This window comes from Eubalaena glacialis, chromosome 8 (genome assembly GCF_028564815.1).
Source record: "Eubalaena glacialis isolate mEubGla1 chromosome 8, mEubGla1.1.hap2.+ XY, whole genome shotgun sequence".
Classification (NCBI taxonomy): domain Eukaryota; kingdom Metazoa; phylum Chordata; class Mammalia; order Artiodactyla; family Balaenidae; genus Eubalaena; species Eubalaena glacialis.
The window spans coordinates 116,157,991-116,176,009 of record NC_083723.1 but is presented as its reverse complement, the minus strand read 5'-3'; the positions used below and the strand labels follow the sequence as shown (position 1 = coordinate 116,176,009).

Below are 18,019 nucleotides of genomic sequence, written 5' to 3'. Positions count from 1 at the left end.
TATCAGTTTTTTTGGTTTTCTGTCCTTCTCTTCCCTTTATGACTAAGCAGAAAGAGAGGAACAAAGTTTATGGGGGCCTCTCCCTACAGCTGTGTTTAAACCCCCTAGTGACCTCCCTCTCAACAGGAAAATAAATTTTTGGCAGTCAGGCCGTCAGTTGCTTAGAGATTTTGCTCATCATACCATGGTTAACACCAGTTCTTTGCTGACCTTAGCGGCACTTGAATAACCGTTTAACTTTTATCCTGTTTTCTTCTTTTAAAAGATATGTCTGAGTTTTGAAACCATTTAAAAGTATATCAAGCAAAGCAGTGTAGTTTTGGTTCCCCCCGTGTGGTTTACTTGGTGAGCTTTCGTGTCTTTTCTGCCCTCCCTTTCCCACGTCTTGTCTTGTGAATGCAGGTTTTTCCTAGAGCAAAACAATCGGATATTTCAGACTTTGCTGGAGGTGTCCGCCAGTCAAGACAAAACTCTGACAGCTGAGCATGCCCGGGGCATGGGTCTAGACCCCCAAGGAGACCGGAGCTTTCTTATGGACCTGCTGGAGGCCTACGGCATCGATGTCATGTTGGTCATTGACAACCCCTGTTGCCCATAGGAAAGATGAGTTCACCCAGGCCCCAGATGGCCTGATTTTTAATTAAGTTGACACAAAGGAATACTGTTTATACTTCCAACAAATGTAACTTTTGCATCTCCTTCCCTCCCTTCCTCCCAAGAGGTAAGATGAGAGCACCTTGGTTTTGTAGGTCGTTGGAAGCTACCACCTTCAGAGCTGCCGCTGGTGTGGTCTTAGGAGTTATCAAAGCAGATGCTCTCATTGCCTTGTTGAGGGACTTGAGATGGGGCGAAGACCGCATATCACCAGGAGCGGGCCGAGCTCTGGAAATGTGGGGCTGGGCTGCTGAGAAAGTCTGTCTGGTCTTTGTCGCTTGACATATCAAGAATAAGACAACTCTCCAGTGTGGCGTTGGATGTCCACCTGCCCGAAGCAGAAGCTAGACCAGGTGGCTTTTCAAGGTTATTTTAATCAGTTCTGGAAGTCTAGTCTTGGGATCAAATCCCTTTTCCTGTTTATTAGAGTAAATCTGTGTTTTCTCTGTTCACGTAGGTAAGAGACTCTAAAGAGGGACAAAGGATATTTCTGTCACCAAGTATGAGCTTCTCTAAGGACAGATGACAGGGAGAGGTTGCTTCTCAGTCACCTGAGAACTAAAATTGTAGAATGAAGCCTTGAAACCTTTCCCTGAGTGAGTTAATGGCGGCCACTCCACGTAATAGTCCTTTTTCTCTGAATCCCCTCCTCTTGGGACGGGCTGGCAGATCCCTTCGGGCCGATGTTAACAAGAGTGTGTGCCAGTTTGGAGCCCTCGTAAACAAACTTCTCTTTAGCAGAGACGACATTTGTCGAGCTAAGTAATTGGGACCAGAGATGTACAGGTTTGTTAGAGAGCAAACGTGGCAGTCCCTCCACCCAGGAAAGTAGCTGGGAACCCTGAGTGTGAGCGATGAGCTCCTCTGCTTTGCTCTGGAGCGCTCTGACCTGGAACAGCTCCTGTCGCCCTGCCTGCTCTCTTTGGCTGGGGCGTTCAGTGGATGCCAGCTTAGGTGAGACAGCCACAGTTTGTTAGCCAGAGAAGCTAGCTCCTGGAGTAGCGTTTAGGCCTTTTGGGTCTGTTTAGGATTTTGACTTGGGATCCTGGGTTGTTGGTGACAAATAATGTCTTGCCCCTCACCATTCCTGCCTGGCTCTGTTATTGGAAAAACCATCAGTATATCCATGTCTGGGACCAAGTTCCAGCCAGGCAAATGTACACAGCAGAGAGAAAAAACTTCCAAATAGATGGATCACATGTCTTATCTCAAGACTAGCTTTATAGGGCTTATTGCTTTATTTAAAAATATTTTCACTGTAGCTCCTTGACATGGAATTCAAGACTAAAGAAATTCACATGTGGAAATGCAAACAGACATTGATTAATCAAGGTAGCATCTTTTATGTAAGTATATAAATAAGTTTGGGCATTGAATTGTAAACTGTACATTTTTCTCCTCTGTGGGTTTAGCCTTCATTTCAGTAATACATATGTTTACAAAAGAAAAAAAGAATCTGTGTTTAGAAGTTGAAGCTTCACTGTCTTTTTCCTGGAAGAGTGACTGTCTCCTCTTGCCCCTGGAGAAGAAGCGGCCTTTCTAACTTGGGTCAAGTTATGGTTACTTTTATACTTTTAGTGGTATCCGAAGGTTCGAGGCTTTCTAAGTTGGGGGTGGGTGGTCAGAAGTAGGGGTGGGCGTAAAAGGGAAGGTCAGATTCTCGTGGAGGACACAGGCAGACCCTCTTTCTGTGCAACTGGGGAATTTGTTGGGAGAATACTCTTTTTAAGCACTTCTGCTCCAGAGGCCTTCTGCGTGTGAACGCTTTTGTTTTTGTGGTATTGTAATTCCAAGCTCAGACGTGCTGATGTAAAGGTAGTAGGATGAAGATGAGATTCCTGTAATTCCCTTTAAATGGTGGGCCCAGGCTTCTGTGCTCCTTTTAGCTCCCTGCCGTCCTAGGCAGCTGTCCATCTGGCATCTCTGTGTGTCCCCCCGATGCTCACGCAGAGGTCTGGGCTGGGGGTGGTCCTGGGAGGGGTGCACCCATGAGGCAGTGCCACTCTGAGGTCATACGCACCCTGGGCTCGGCTGACCTTGAAGAGGAAACCCAAGAATTGGTTCTTCCCTGTATTGCCAGCTTCCTGGCAGGGGGGGGCGGGGGTGCCAGGAGTCTGGTGCAGCACCCTCTGCTGGGCTGGCCAGCGCGCTGTTGCCCTGTAGTTACCCTCGTCACTGCCTGTCGTCCCCCAAAGATGCAGATGTGGAGCCTCTTGCTTCCGAGGTCAGAGGTCACCGTTTGAAGGCTCCCGCCTCCTCCCTGATCTCTCAGGTGAGCAGCACCCACAGCGTCACTTGCTGCCAGGTCTTGGAAAGGGGACTTCGTTGGTGAGGTACCAGGCAAGACTCCCTGCACAGGGACGGCAGAAGCTACAAGCCACACAGACCTGCTTTTGTGTCACTGTGGAAGTATTTTCTGAGAAACCATCTGCTTTTGTTTGGAAGCTTTGGAGAATGTCCCTCTTCCCTGTCCTCCATAGGGACAGGGCTTACTGTTATTACTGTGACCTTCTGGAGCAGGTTGGGAACCTTGGGTACGTTGACTGATGGTGGCCTTCTGTCCCTCTAGACTCTTGGACCACCTCCCTCCCTCCCCACCGCCCACCGCGCCAGCTGGCTTGGTCCTGCTGGGGAACTTTAAGCCTGATCTACTGCCAAGCTGTGAGCCACGTCCTAACTTGGAAACACTGCTGACCTGAGACACGGGGGCTGCCAGGTCATCCCTGAGTCAAGTTAGAAGAAATTCTCGGTGGCGAGAGTCCTTGTGGGACCTAGAATCCAGGCTCGGGGTTTGTTGATGTCTGTAAGATACGACAGAGTTCTGGTAAAATGGATTTTTCACTTGTGCAGGCTGGGCCGATGGTACCATTCAGCCTTTGGGACAATGTCCAGTTGTCCTCTGGATTAGGACTCTTCAGGAGTCAGAAATGGTAGGACTTACCTTTCACCAGACCAAAAAGTATGGGCCAAATAATAGTTTAGAATTAGCTTTGGCTTTTGCTAAGCATGAAGCACTCCTTAGGCCTGGTGTGGATCCCTTCTAATGTAAGTGCCTGTACAGTCCTCAGTGAGTTATGAGTGCTGTGCATCAGCAGGCATTTGTCTCCCGTAGCCATCATTCATCCTGGCATCATGTCTTCCATTTGGCTGGAGATGGGAAGCTAAATTCATTGATATATTGATAGAAATAATTTAGCATAGGAATTTGCATTTATAACTTACCTTGTTTTGTCCCACGTGAAAATCAAGATGGGAAATTTAAGTATAGCACAGGGTGCAGATAATTCTCAATACCACGTGTGAAGATTCATTTATCAGTGTAACTACCTATGATATTTTAGCTAGAAGATAAAGATAAATGAAATCATAGCTGAATCAGTTTTTCATTCTGGTGGTTATGAGGATGAACTTGCTATTTGTCTTGATACACTGAAAGCCCTTCAAACGCAATAAAAAGATAAGATTATTCACCTTTAAACCGAGGCCTTTGGGGAACCTTTTGTAAAGGGCAGTGATGAGTTAACCTTTTAACAGCAGTACAGCAACCCTCCAGGAAGAGGCGGGGACCTCAGGGACTGTTTGTTTTGTTTTGTTTTGTTTTAAATGAAACTGCAGAGCCCAGGGAATGAATTGAGGTGCTTTCTCCACTCCCAGGACGCATCATACTTGCATAGAGGAGGGGGAGGGCGCTGCTGAATAAAATAAGACAGTGAACTTGCTTTGGTGTGATGACAGTTCTCAAACAGGCAAGGTTAGTATGGGGACCAGCGTGTCTCACATGGGCTTTCATCTCCCCGTTAGGTTCCTGGCTGGTGGGCTCAGACTCTGTGAAAGGGCCAGTCCTCGGGTCTTTTCCCTGCATTCCTGCGGTACTTAGTGCCCTGCCGTGAGGATCCTGCGCCTGGGGCTCACTTCAGCAGGCCAGTCCGTCCCCTCTCATTTCGGGAAAGCCCTTTTGTGATTCAGGGAGGGGAAGAGGAGTTCAGGGCTCCTTTTACTCCCAAGTCGTGGATTTTTAATATTACATTTGTATACCAATATACCTCTGTTCCCCGGAGCTACTGGGGTGCAGAGTGCTGTGGAAAAAGGCTAACTGTGAATTTAGTTCATGTTTTTCTTATAAGAAATGGAAGTTTATTTTTATATCGATATTACTATGTGATGAATTGAGTATGCAGATGTTGGAAGGAAATTTCAAAACTATAATCCTAGAAGAAACGGGCAGTATTGCAATTTGGAAGCAGCTGAGACCCCATAAGAGTTTTGTTATTTAAATGTTTTGGTGAGTGAATAAGGACTATCCTGTGAAATCTAACAAACAGCCTCTTGAGATAGAGTTGACAGTCCGATGGAGGATGACACACAGTCACCAACCTTAAGTAAGATTCTTGTATGAAAGGGGGTGAATGTGATCACGCTGATACCAGGCCTCTTAAAGCTGGAGGGAGATGGGAGGCAGGGGTGGTTTTATAACTGGCACTTTGACTCATTTGTGGAGCTGGAACACAGGAGCCATTTGGTGAAACTGCACATTTAGAAAGGAAGTAAGAATTTTCCAGAGCTAGATAGAGAAATGATGATGGAGAAGTAAAGCCCTGCTTTCATCTCTTTAGCATTTATTCTAGAAGCTCAGCGTAGTGGGCTTTTAGAGGTAATAGGATCTAAATTCAGAAAATTTATTTAACTACCATAGAAGGATAGGTATGAGTTACCTCTGTTTGCTGTGGAACGCCTCTTTAGACTAATGGTACATCTACTTTGCTTTCTAAGGACAGTTGGGGGATGCAGGGGTGGGGTGTAGGGTATTATGAACTAGCCGGAGATGATCCACAAAATGAAAAATCCACACACAGGTCACTGAGTTCACTGGTTGTTAACATATACCATTGACATTGGAGTGAAAACTCCTTCCTTTGGCCAAATCAAGCAAAGATAAAAGTCTCAAAAAATTTTGAAGGCAGCACCAGGAAATGCATTTCGGTCTAGCCCTCCAAGACCAGTGAGGAGAGCTGTAGATTCTGTGCTTTTGAACAGACTAGGTAGGAGACTTTAGGGGTACGGAGTAGAGGAAAAATAAAACTAACCTCCTTTGTTTATCCCAAGCTTGTTGGCTAAATTTTTTTTATAGGTCTGAGAGAGAAACCTTTTTTGAAAAAGAAATAGTTGTAAGCCTTGGGAAAAGTTCTGTTTTTTCCAAGTTAGGATCAGCATAGTCTCCCTGTCGCCTTAAATGTCAAACCCCTATTTTGATTAATACCCCAGTGTAAGAGTGAGTTACAGCAATAAGAGAAACGGAATCTGTTTTTGTTTCAAGTATTTACCTCACACTATGAAATTAGTAAGACAGTTCATAGATCTTACCCTGAATATACTGCATCTGGGTATGTTTTTCTCTCTCTTCAATGGTGATCATTTTAAAGGCCTAAAGGAAGCTGGGGTTCATCCCGAAGAGTAAATGTTTCTTGAATTGATTTTGTTCTGTGGTACAAATAACATCTGTGTATATCATATGTGTATATATCTGAACCAAGTTGTATGCAGAGAGGTTGATAAAACTATATTTACAGAAAACAGTTTTTACAATTAAAATTCACATTTTAACATGAACATGTGTGCTGCAGTCCTTCACTTGGTCCAAGAAATGTGGTTTGTGGTAGGAAGGAGCAACAGCCCCGGGCACGAGTGGAATCCATGGCGCTCAACACCGACCTCACTTACGGTGATGACGGAAGAAACCAGAGCTGGTGCCTGTCCTCCTTGAGGCCATGGTCTGGATACACATTCTCCAGGTAATGAAACCAAAGTTGGAAATAACCATCCCCATTCCATCAGAAAAGCCAGGACTGTGCACCCTCCATCATATCAGACAACTTCTGCAGAAGGACCCCACGGAGACCAAAGCTTTTTTGTTTCACATCTTCCTCCTACTAAAGTTTACTTTAAAACATTATATACTGAGACACACACACACACACACACACACACACATTTTATTTTTAACCTTCTGGGGAGTTTTACTTATTTTAAGGCAGTATAGACTCAATTCCTAACATTGTTAGCTCTGTGTTCCAAGCCAGGTTCCTACCTTCCAAGTGACATGACCATACATTACCTATTATTTCCTAGGGTTGTGAGAACACAGCTAATCAGTCACATGTGTAAAGCACTGGCACATAGTAATTACAACCATGCATACAAATCGGCCATGGGGTTAAGCAAAAGGCTTTATACTAAACTATATTTAATATAAAATATCTGCTGTTTTTAATAGAAATACTCTTGGTTTTTGAGTGAAATTAGTCTGACAAAAGGTTTGTACTAAACAAGAAGGGGGGACTCGGGTTCTCCTCGGACCCCTCAGCATTCCAGGTCTAGCTGGCGAGGGTCTCTCATAGCTGCTGAAACATCCTTTACGTGGACCTCATATGGAAGGACAACAGAAGGGTGGCAATAGATGACAAGGCAACCATGTTCTCAGTAAACAGTCTGAATCAAGAAAACAAAATTTGAACTAGGACATATTTACATTTAAAAATGAATAAAAAATACTAATCTGAATTAAATGTCCTTCCCCAATCATATGTTCCATTATTTCTATGGAAAAATTAGAATCACTAAAACACATACATGCTGGTAGCCAAGATTCTGTGCTGGTCTTTTGCACTCTATTATAGAACCAATATATGCCAGATTCTCTTGGCTTACGTAGACTGTATTTTCTTACACCACAGCTCTCCCTCTCCCCTCCATGGGCAGTATGGAGTGGCTGCGCCTTAGACTGCATGTTTGGACCTGCCTGCTTTTTGTTTTGTTGCTTTTGCAAAAGCACAGCTTTTAACACCACTCTGAAGAACACAGAGGTAAACAGGTAAGCATTCTTTTATGGGCTTTTCAGTCATGGTCTTTTCATAGCTGCTTTATAATCCTTTAAGCATTGGTCTTCACTCTCCAGGGGCTCGTGGGTGCAGGCATATGCGCTGTCCGAAAACTGATATACCCGAGGGTGACCCAGCCAGTTCTCCTTCCCCTATTCCCCCTTGTGCAGTTTTCCTTCCTCTTTACAAAAAGAAAACCTTACGTCTCATCCAGCTTACTGTGGTGCACTGCTCTCTGGAATATAAAAACCTCAGGGGCACCAAAGTGACTATCATGCCTAGCTAACGAATCCTTAGCAAGGTAGGTAGTTTCTAGTTCTCTGTCTTCAACAAGCTAAAGGAGGATCTAATCAAGCTGTTAAGTTGATAGGTCACTGTGATTTTTGATATGCAACTCAAAAGAACTGCACGACATTGTTACAACAATTTTTTCTATCCCATCTGCTTACTTATGTATTTACATCTATAAGGTTAAGGCTTGTCTCATCTTAGCTGTAAATAACACGTGCTTTTGGGAGGAGACAAAATGGTGGAATAGAATGACGTGAGCTCACCTCTTCTTACGGAAACAGAATCACAACTAACTGCTGAACAGCCATTGACCAAAAAAAACGCTGGAACCTACCAGAAAAGATACCCTATATCCAAAGACAAAGAAGAAGCCACAATGAGATGGTAGGAGGGGTGCAATCGTGATAAAATCAAACCCCATACATGCCAGGTGGGCAACCCACAAACTGGAAAATAATTATACCACAGAAGTTCTCCCACAGGAGTGAAAGTTCTGAGCCCCATGTCAGGCTCCCCAGCCTGGGGGTCTGGCAACAGGAGGAGGAGCTCCCAGAGAAGCTGCCTTTGAAGGCCAGCAGGGTTTGATTGCAGGAATTCCACAGGACTGGAGGAAACAGAAACTCCACTCTTGGAAGGGCACACACACGGTCTCATGTGCACCAGGATCCAGGGAAAAAGCAGAGACCTCATAACAGACTGGGCCAGACTTACCTGCTAGTGTTGGAGGGTCTCCTGCAGAGGCAGGAGGCGGCTGTGGCTCATTGTGGGGACAAGGACACTGGCGGTGGTAGTTCTGGAGAGTATTCGTTGGCGTGAGCCCTCTTGGAGGCCACCATTTTCTCACCAAGACCTCGCCCCACCCAACAGCCAGTGCTAGGACGCCTCAGGCCAAACAACCAACAGGGTGGGAACGCAGCCCCACCCATCAACAGGTAGGCTACTTAAAGTCCTGCTGTAAACACACCCCCTGACACGGGCCTTGCCCACCAGAGGGACAAGACCCAGCTCCACCCACGAGTGGGCAGGCACCAGTCCCTCCCACCAGGAAGCCTGCACAAGCCTCTTAGACAGCCTCAGCCACCAGGGGGCAGACCGCACAAGCAAGAAGAACTACAACTCCGCAGCCTGCAGAATGGAAACCGCAATCACAGAAAGTTAGGCAAAATGAGATGGCAGAGGAATATGTCCCAGATGAAGGAACAAGATAAAACCCCAGAAGAACAACTAAGAGATAGGCAATCCACCTGAAGAATCCAGAGTAATGATAGTAAAGATGACCCAAGATCTCAGAAAAGAATGGAGGCACAGATCAAGAAGGTACAAGAAATGTTTAACAAAGAGCTAAAAGATTAAAAGAACAAATAGAGATAGATAAACAATACAATAACTGAAATGAAAAATACACTAGAAGGAATAAATGGGGCAGAAGAACCAATAAGTGAACTGGAAGACAGAATGGTGGAAATCACTGCCACAGAGCAGAACAAAGAGGAAAGAATGAAAAGAAATGAGGAAGGTCCAGGAGACCTCTGGGACAACATTAAACACCAACATTCACATTATAAGGATCCCAGAAGGAGCAGAGAGAGAGAGAGAGAACCTGAGGAAATATTTGAAGAAGTAATAGCTGAAAACTTCCCTAGTATGGGAAAGGAAACAGTCACCCAAGTCCAGGAAGCACAGAGTCCCAGGCAGGATAAACCCAAGGAGGAACATGCTGAGACACATAGCAATCAAATTGGCAAAAATTGAAGACAAAGAAAAAATATTAAAAGCAACAAGGGAAAAGCAACAACATACAAGGGAATTCCCATAAGGTTATCAGCTGATTTCTCAGCAGAAGCTCTGCAGGCCAGAAGGGAGTGGCACAATATATTTAAAGTGATGAAAGGGAAAGACGTACAACCAAAAATACTCTACCCTGCAAGGCTCTCATTCAGATTTGATAGAGAAGTCAAAAGCTTTACAGACAAGCAAAAGCTAAGAGAATTCAGCACCACCAAATCAGCTTTGCAACAAATGCTAAAGGAACTTCTCTAGGCAGAAAAGAAAAGGCCACAACTAGAAACAAGAAAATTATGAATGGAAAAGCTCACCAGTAAAGGCAAACATACAGAAAAAGGAGGAAATCATCTGCACACAAATATATCAAAACCAGCAACTGTGAGAAGACAGCACAAATGCAGGATATTGGAAATGCATTTGAAATTAAAAGACCAGCAACTTATAGCAGTCTATATATAAACAAGATTGTTTTATCAAAACCTCATGGTAACTGCAAACCAAAAATCTACAATAGATAACACAGAAAGGAAAAGAATCCAAACAACACTAAAAGTCATGAAATCACAAGAGAAGAGAACAAAAGAGGAAGGAAAGCCATAAAATGAAAAGACAACCCACAGAATGGGAGAAAATATCTGCAAACGATGTGACTGATAAGGGATTAATCTCCAAACAGCTCATGCAACTCAATATAAAAAAAAAAAAACCCAATCAAAAAATGGGCAGAAGACCTAAATAGACATTTCTCCAAAGAAGACATACAGACACATGAAAAGATGCTTAACATCACTAATTATTAGAGAAATGCAAATCAAAACTACAATGAGGTATCACTTCACACCAGTCAGAATGGCCATCATCAAAAAGTCTACAAATAATAAATGCTGGAGAGGGTGTGGAGAAAAGGGAACCCTCTTGCACTGTTGGTGCGAATGTAAATTGGTACAGCCACTATGGAGAACAGTATGGAGGTTCCTTAAGAAACTAAAAATAGAGCTACCCTATGATCCAGCAATCCCACTCCTGGGCGTATATCTGGAGAAAAACATGGTTCAAAAGGATACATGTACCCCAATGTTCCCTGCAGTGCTGTTTACAATAGCCAAGACATGGAAGCAACCTAAATGTCCATCAACAGAGGAATGGATAAAGAAGATGTGGTACATATGTACAATGGAATGAATGAAATAATGCCATTCGCAGAAACATGGGTGGACCTGGAGATTATCATACTAAGTGATAAAAGTCAGACAGAGAAAGACAAATATCATATGATATCATCGCTTATATGCAGAATCTAAAAAAAAAATGATACAAATGAACTTATTTACAAAACAGAGACAGACTTAGAGAAGGACCTTATGGTTACTAGGGGGAAAGGCAGGGGGAAAGATTGGGAGTTTGGGATTGACGTGTACACACTGCTATATTTAAAATAGATAACCAACAAGGACCTGCTTGTATAGCACAGGGAGCTCTGCTCAGTACTCTGTAATAAACTAATGGGAAAAGAATCTGAAAAAGAATAGATACATGTATATATATAACTGAATCACTTCGCTATACACCTGAAACTAACACACCATTGTTAATCAACTATACTCCAATACAAAATAAAAATTAAAAAAAAAAACGAATAAACAACACAGAAAAACTGCTTTTTGATAAATGAACTCTAGGATAAAGAGCATTCTAATAAAATGTTGATTTTTAATTATCAAAAATTTATAATATTCATCAATTGTATTTCAATAATTTATAACATTTATTCTGTAGTGAGTTAACACTTGAAGAACTAAAAAAAAAGTTACTTCCACTTACATTTTTTGTTGGCAAGAAGATAGGTCCAATGGAAAGAAAATTTCAAGCATAAAAACATTACATTATGATAGCATTCTTTGCTGAAAGTGGTTTGGAGATACACATACAAGGATAATTGACATTTTCAATGACACTCACTCATTTTTGTAAATGGAGGATGAGTGTTAAATTGTTATGTATTTCAATTACACTGAATATGTTTAAGACAGTGATGTAACAGTTTTATTTTAAAATATCAATATTTACATGACACCAGAAAGTATATACTTTGGCAACTAACTTCCCATGAAAAATTTTAGCTGTCAGCTTAAACTGAGGGGATACATGATGTTTCAAAATACTTTTAGGAAGTACATAAGCAGAATAGTGTGTGGACCACTGCTTTACAAGACTGGGTCCTGTTCAGTTTGGGGGACACCTCTTGTAGTAGAACCACCTGGGGAAGGTGGACACCTTTTTAAAAATGCAGATTCCTGGGCTCCAGCCCCAGACTGAGTTACTAGATTTGGGTTGGGCCCCAAGTAAGTCAGTTTTCAACATGCACCCCAGGTGGTTCTCATGCAAACCAACATTTAAGAAGCACTACTTCAGGGGAAAAAACGAGTATTTTACAGTATTTCAGCCATGGCTGAAGAGGGAAACACCTCAGGTATGTTTTTGATTAAGGAGAGAACTGAAAGACGCTAAGAATTGGAGCTCACAAAGTAGCAGCACCCATGGAGGAGCCCGGGGAACGGGACGAGGCGGCAGAAGGCAGGCGCTTCCCTAGACTTCCCAGGGCGGCCATAGAGCCCAACAGGAGAGGAAGAGCCACTCAGCCCAGGATCCTGCTTCCCACTCAGGGGAGCTAACAAGGTCTAGCCCTTCTCCATCCATTGAGGGTGGGGATTTCCTGGAACTAGCCTGAGGAAAAGCAGTATTTAGAAGGGACGGACTGTCACAGCAGAGTGAAAGCATGCGCTGCTGGGAAGCTGGCTGCAAAGCTGGGAAGCACTAGAGAGGAGGGTCGGGGGTACTTGCCATGAACAGGCCCTTGGGGTCCTCTGACAGCGCTGCAGGGACGGGGAGGCCTTGGTTCCCTTTTGGTCCCAGGGTAGCCTAAAGTGCAGTCTCGGGCGCCCACTTGCAGCCCGCTCACTGGGCCGTGCTTTGCAGCAGCTGCTCCCTCTTCCGAGGGTCACAGAAGAACCGTAGTTTCCCGGGGAGCAGTTTCACCTCCACGGGCATCGCCTCGTACTCCTCGCTGTCGATGCTGAAGGAGCCCCCTGCTCCCTGTGGAGAAGAGAATATTCACAACAGCTCACGCCCACACTGGCTGCAGTTCGTCACCACTAGGGCACCAGAGCAGGTGGTTAGGGCAAAGATCCTCCTCTCTGAGGATCTGGTCTGACGTTCTTTTTTTTTTTAATTTATTTTATTTATTCACTTTTGGCTGCATTGGGTCTTCATGGCAGTGCGCGGGCTTCTCCTGTTGCATGCAGAGCACAGGCTCTAGGCGCGCAGCCCCCAGCAGCTGTGGCACATGGGCTCAGCAGTTGTGGTTCGCAGGCTCCAGAGCACAGGCTCAGCAGTTGTGGTGCACGGGCTTAGCCGCTCCGGCATGTGGGATCTTCCCGGACCAGGGATCGAACCCGTGTTCCCTGCACTGGCAGGCGGACCCTCAACCACTGCGCCACCAGGGAAGCCCCTGGTCTGATGTTCTTTGAAAAGAGTATTTCAGTGCCTGTGTCAGACACGGGGCTGGTTCCGGAAATAGCCCTATTCTACCACCATGACAAAGGTTTCAGTGGCCTCTGTCTCCTCCCAGAGTATTCTGGGATTTGTGAGACAAGGTTATTTTCAAATGCTTACTGTAAGACAGGGTCCTGTCACATCTTTAAGGAATTCATAGAACATACGTGTATGTCCTTCTCAGCCCTAATCTTTCTCAAATGAAAAGCAAGAAACACAGCCAATTCTCTGAGGAAAGCCATTACAGCCACTTGATGATTTTCATGGTTCTTTAGGACTCGCTTAGCTTTACACCTAAGGTATAGCAACATTAATATTACAGATTCTGTAAAACCCTTCTGTAACTCATGCATTTAATTCAACATTTGCTGCGTTGAAACTATGGTGCCAGCCACTGTGGGGACACCTACCTTTTTGAACACCTTAGTTTAATAGCCACAAGTCTTCAAAGGCCACCTGTAGTAGGTTTTTTTCCACTTATAGGTTATTCTACTAAGCTTGGCATTTCCCAGTACAGAAAAATTTACCGCCATCCTGAAAACTGCTTCCAGATCCTTTTTAAAATATGTGAAGCTAGGACTTCCCTGGTGGCGCAGTGGTTAAGAATCCGCCTGCCAATGCAGGGGACAGGGGTTCAAGCCGTGGTCTGGGAAGATCCCACATGCCGCAGAGCAACTAAGACCGTGTGCCACAGCTACTGAGCCTGCGCTCTAGAACCCACGAGCCACAACTACTGAGCCCACGTGCCACAACTACTGAAGCCCCTGCGCCTAGAGCCCATGCTCCACAACAAGAGAAGCCACTGCAGTGAGAAGCCCGTGCACCACAACGAAGAGTAGCCCCCGCTCGCCACAACTAGAGAAAGCCCACACGCAGCAACGAAGACCCAACACAGCCAAAAATAAATAAATTAAATAAATTAAAAAAAAAAAAAGTGAAGCTACAATCCACTATTAACATTTGCTAACTGGAGAATTCTGTGGGTATAGTAGCTATCTGCATAATTTACATTCAGAAAAATAAAAGCTCAGGAGACCTAAGGATCACTTTACAGAACCTTGGCTTGACAACGCCGGAAGTCTTCAGGAGCCCAACTCTAAACCCGTGACTCAGAAGGGGCTTCTGTCGTCTTTTCAGGTCTCCCTTAATGTAACCCAGAGCCGGGCACAGTGCTCAGCACGTACAAGGTACCTAAAACAGGGTCTGTTAATAGGAAGGAGGGGGAAGAAGACAGGAAGGAAGACAGACCAGGAAAGAACCACAAGCTCTGGGACAGCTCACCCCCGCTCACCTCAGGAAGAAGCAAAGTGCAGCGGCTGGCCTGAAGACACTCGGTGCCGTCAGCACGCACCTTGGGGTCTCTCACCTTTTTACTTCTGTTGGTACAGGAAAAAGCAAGCTTGGAAACCAGTGCTGGCAACTGCATTCGACTGCAAGAACATAGCAAGTTCTGCCTGTCTTTTGATGAGATGAAATAGATGGGCTCATCGTCTCTTGAACCATGGGGTTCTGTGAATAATTATTCCCCCAGTGATTCTTGCCTAGCGTTGAGATATGTTCTAGATGGAGGTTTATTTATTGCAGAGAACTGTGCTTGAAGTTAAGACTGATTTTTCTCTGACTTGTTTTTTATTTTTAAATAGTTCCATGTATACCTAATTCTTGGGCTATTTAAAAATCTCAAATTTAAAAATTGGAATGAAATGAAATTCTTTAGAAAAAAGTACTAAACTTTTGATATTTGGTACTTCTTGTGAGTCTACTAATTGAAGGAGAAAATTTTTTATTCTAATTTAAACTAGATATTTATATGAACAACCAATCTTAGTAGTTCTTGAATGAGTCTCCATATTGATATAAACAGTCTACTCAGCATAGTGCATCTTTACTTTGACTACATGGCTTTAGAGTAAAACTATCAGCCTGTCCACACGCGTGCGCGCGCACACACACACACACACACACACACACTCTCTCCCCACCCCCCCTCCCTCGTGTATACACCCTTCAGCCAGTCAGGGTCAGTGGAAAAGGGGTAAAAGCTAATCTCAGAAAATTAGTCCATTCTTTATCATTAATTAACAAGAGTAATTCTTTCATCTACGAAACTTCATCCATTTTCTAAAGCAACTTTACAATGTTCTTCTCAGATACCCAGAGGAAACAGACATTACTTGATTTCACTTCCTGTAGAGACCAAAAGGAAACCATGTTATTTCTGTTGCTGAAGATGATGACAGCAACAGTGCAGAAACATGATGACTTCGTCTAATTTAAGCAATATCACCGGTTTTTCTTCCTATTTTTGGACGTCAGTATTATGAAGGAGATTCAAATATAGCTGGTCCCACTGGCCAGACTTTCAATTAGGACACTGTGTGGCTTCTGGACCCTTCCTAGGAGAAGAAAGACTTTTCCCTTCTTCCTTTTACTACAGTTAAGTAAATCAAAGGCTGCAGAAGCAGCTATTCAGCAACTGAAGAATTGGTACCAAAGGCAAGAATAACACAAACTGATGAAAGACACTGTACTGCCGGTGCTGGTGCAGAGAATGAAGTAGCCATGGAGACCCGGCCGCTGCAGCAGAAATGTCTAATCCTTAGATGGGCGCCAGAGGGAGCTCTGAGACAGAGCTCATAAAAAGCTGAGCAGATTCCCAGTTGGCATGGTAACACACAGGCTCCTCAGATGCTTTGAAGGCTGGCAGAGGGTCGAGAGCATTCTTAACCAATAAAATTCTGGCAGAGGTAGGGCTTAACAAATCAGACAGGACTTGGAAGGGTATTTTGTAGTGGAAAAGGGAAAAAAAGCCTGGAAAATGTCCAAGGTACTCAATACCTTTTCATCAATGCCCTGGGAAGAGGGCAAGGTGGGCTGACATGAATGGTAACTGATGCTGTGAAGTGCTTCACACTGAAAAAGACTTTTCCCACACACTCCTTTGAGGCTCAAAAACAGTCCTGAGATAGAGGTGATTATATCACACCATTCTATACACAGGGAAAAGGATTCAGAGAAGGTAAAGGATTTGTCCAAGTCATAAGGCCAGTAAGTGGCAAAATCAAGATTTGTACCCAGTAGTTCTGACCCTGAAGCCGAAATTCTGGGTATGATACCACGCTACACTGAATCCTGTCATTTCAGTCGAAAGACAAAGACGGCTCCCATACGCTGATCTTCCCGAAATGAATGGGGAAGGCCACAGTAGGAGAGGTACACTACACATGCCAACTCAAATGAAAAAAGGATGCTATGGTTCCCAAACCAGACAAGTCCTCGGTTGGATCTCTGTCTTGGAGTGCATGGGCACTCAGATTGGTAAAGTCTGAGAATACAAACTACTTAAAGCCTCACTGCCTACAAACCCCAGCCACTTACCCTATACTTATGAAGTCTCCTTTGCTGACCGTGTTGGGTTCCATGCAGATGTTCATAAAGTCTTCTTTGCTCTAAAAAGGTGAGGAAAACTAAAATTAATGCTCTAAATTTTGGCTAATGCAGCCTGTTGCCCTCCTTTAGCCTTAGCGGGTCGCGGTTGGAGCTGTATATTACAGAGGGGACTTTACTTTCAGTGACTTTATCCTGAATATAACCTCAGTCCTTTTTTTTCTTTTTACATTAAGACCTTTACGGAAGTGGTATTTACATACCAAAAAATTCCTCTCTATTGCTTGCTCGTTGTTTTACTACATACGTAAGCTAGGTAAAAACTCGGGTTTGGAGGGTTGTCAAGTTCTGTCGCTCGCTAATAATCGTAGCTGTTATAGTCTCTAGGGTCCCCTCCCTGGCAGGCCAAGCCTTCAGCCCCTCTCTCCCAGCAAGTCTCCACCCTCGCTGTACGTCATCATCACGCCACATTGGCTGGATCAGCTTCTTGGTGTGGAGAGCCCCCAAGCACCTGTTTTTTTAAATGCTCTACATGCAAACTTGGTATGTGACCAGAGTCGAAGAGCAGCAATCCTTTTATGCCATGGCAATGTTTTTAAAACTTTACATTCCCAACCACAGAATATTCTGGAAGGATTGAGCTACAAGGAAGTGGCTATAAAAACAGACTTGGTTCCTGTGCCACTCCCCACCCTCCCCCCGCCTCCCCACAATTTACCACCAGTTGGTGGCTAGCAGTACAAACCTGGCCCTCTGTAAATCAATCCCAACACTTCTGTGTCTGCTTCAAATACAGGTTTGTTTATTTTTGGACAGGTTCAAAATCTGTAGCCCCAGGATCACCCCCAGGCCTCTGAGAGCTGACAGCCTGTGCCTAAGGTTAAAGGGCACTACCAAAGCACAACTTCACATCTCAACGAGGAATTACAAAACACAGAGGGATACTTCTGCTCCAGGGTCACCTTTCGTTAAATGACTTACTGTCACCTATGTACCATGAACTCTTCTAAGTGCTAGGGTTGTGTCAACGAATGAAAAAAAAACAAAAATTTCTGCCTACAAAGAACTTACATTCTACCAGAGAGAGTGGAAGGGATAAACAAAACACAACCATAATAAAATAATAAACTTCATGTATATTAGAAGTATGTTAGAGTATATCCATATAAAAATAGTAAATTGTGGACTGTGTATGTATATTAGCATAAACGGCAAATTATAGAGTATATTAGAAGTATTATTAGAGTATATTATAAAAATGAGATAAAAGGTGGTATTGGTGGCATTTTCAGTATATGCGCTACCGAAGCAAGCATGATTGGTGGCGTTTTTAAAGAGGGGTCCAGGTAGGCCTCATTGACAAGGTAACCTCTAAGCAGACACCTGAAGGAGGTGAGGGCATTGTGGAAATCCAGGGCAAACTCTAGCAAACATCACCTGGAGGGCCTGTTAAAACACAGGTCAGAGCTTATGGT

The 18,019-nt window shown here is 44.1% G+C and overlaps 2 protein-coding genes across 4 annotated transcripts in view; one reads left to right on the top strand and one right to left on the bottom strand.

The window, feature by feature from the left end:
• Nucleotides 1-5,906, top strand: part of DENND11 (DENN domain containing 11) — a 54,660-nt gene extending 48,754 nt beyond the window's left edge. Inside the window, exon 9 of the mRNA XM_061198113.1 lies at nt 403-5,906. Coding sequence (XP_061054096.1) covers nt 403-598 — 196 coding nt within the window. The 3' untranslated portion in view covers nt 599-5,906. The remainder of the gene's footprint in view (nt 1-402) is intronic.
• A 5,482-nt stretch (nt 5,907-11,388) lies between these two features.
• The window catches only part of AGK (acylglycerol kinase), a 126,041-nt gene continuing 119,410 nt past the window's right edge, over nt 11,389-18,019 (bottom strand). For all 3 annotated transcript variants that reach the window (XM_061198110.1, XM_061198112.1, XM_061198111.1), the window contains 3 exons: nt 16,536-16,606; nt 14,449-14,533; nt 11,389-12,698 (listed from right to left, as the gene is read on the bottom strand). In XM_061198110.1, coding sequence (XP_061054093.1) covers nt 12,561-12,698; nt 14,449-14,533; nt 16,536-16,606 — 294 coding nt within the window. In that variant the 3' untranslated portion in view covers nt 11,389-12,560. The remainder of the gene's footprint in view (nt 12,699-14,448; nt 14,534-16,535; nt 16,607-18,019) is intronic.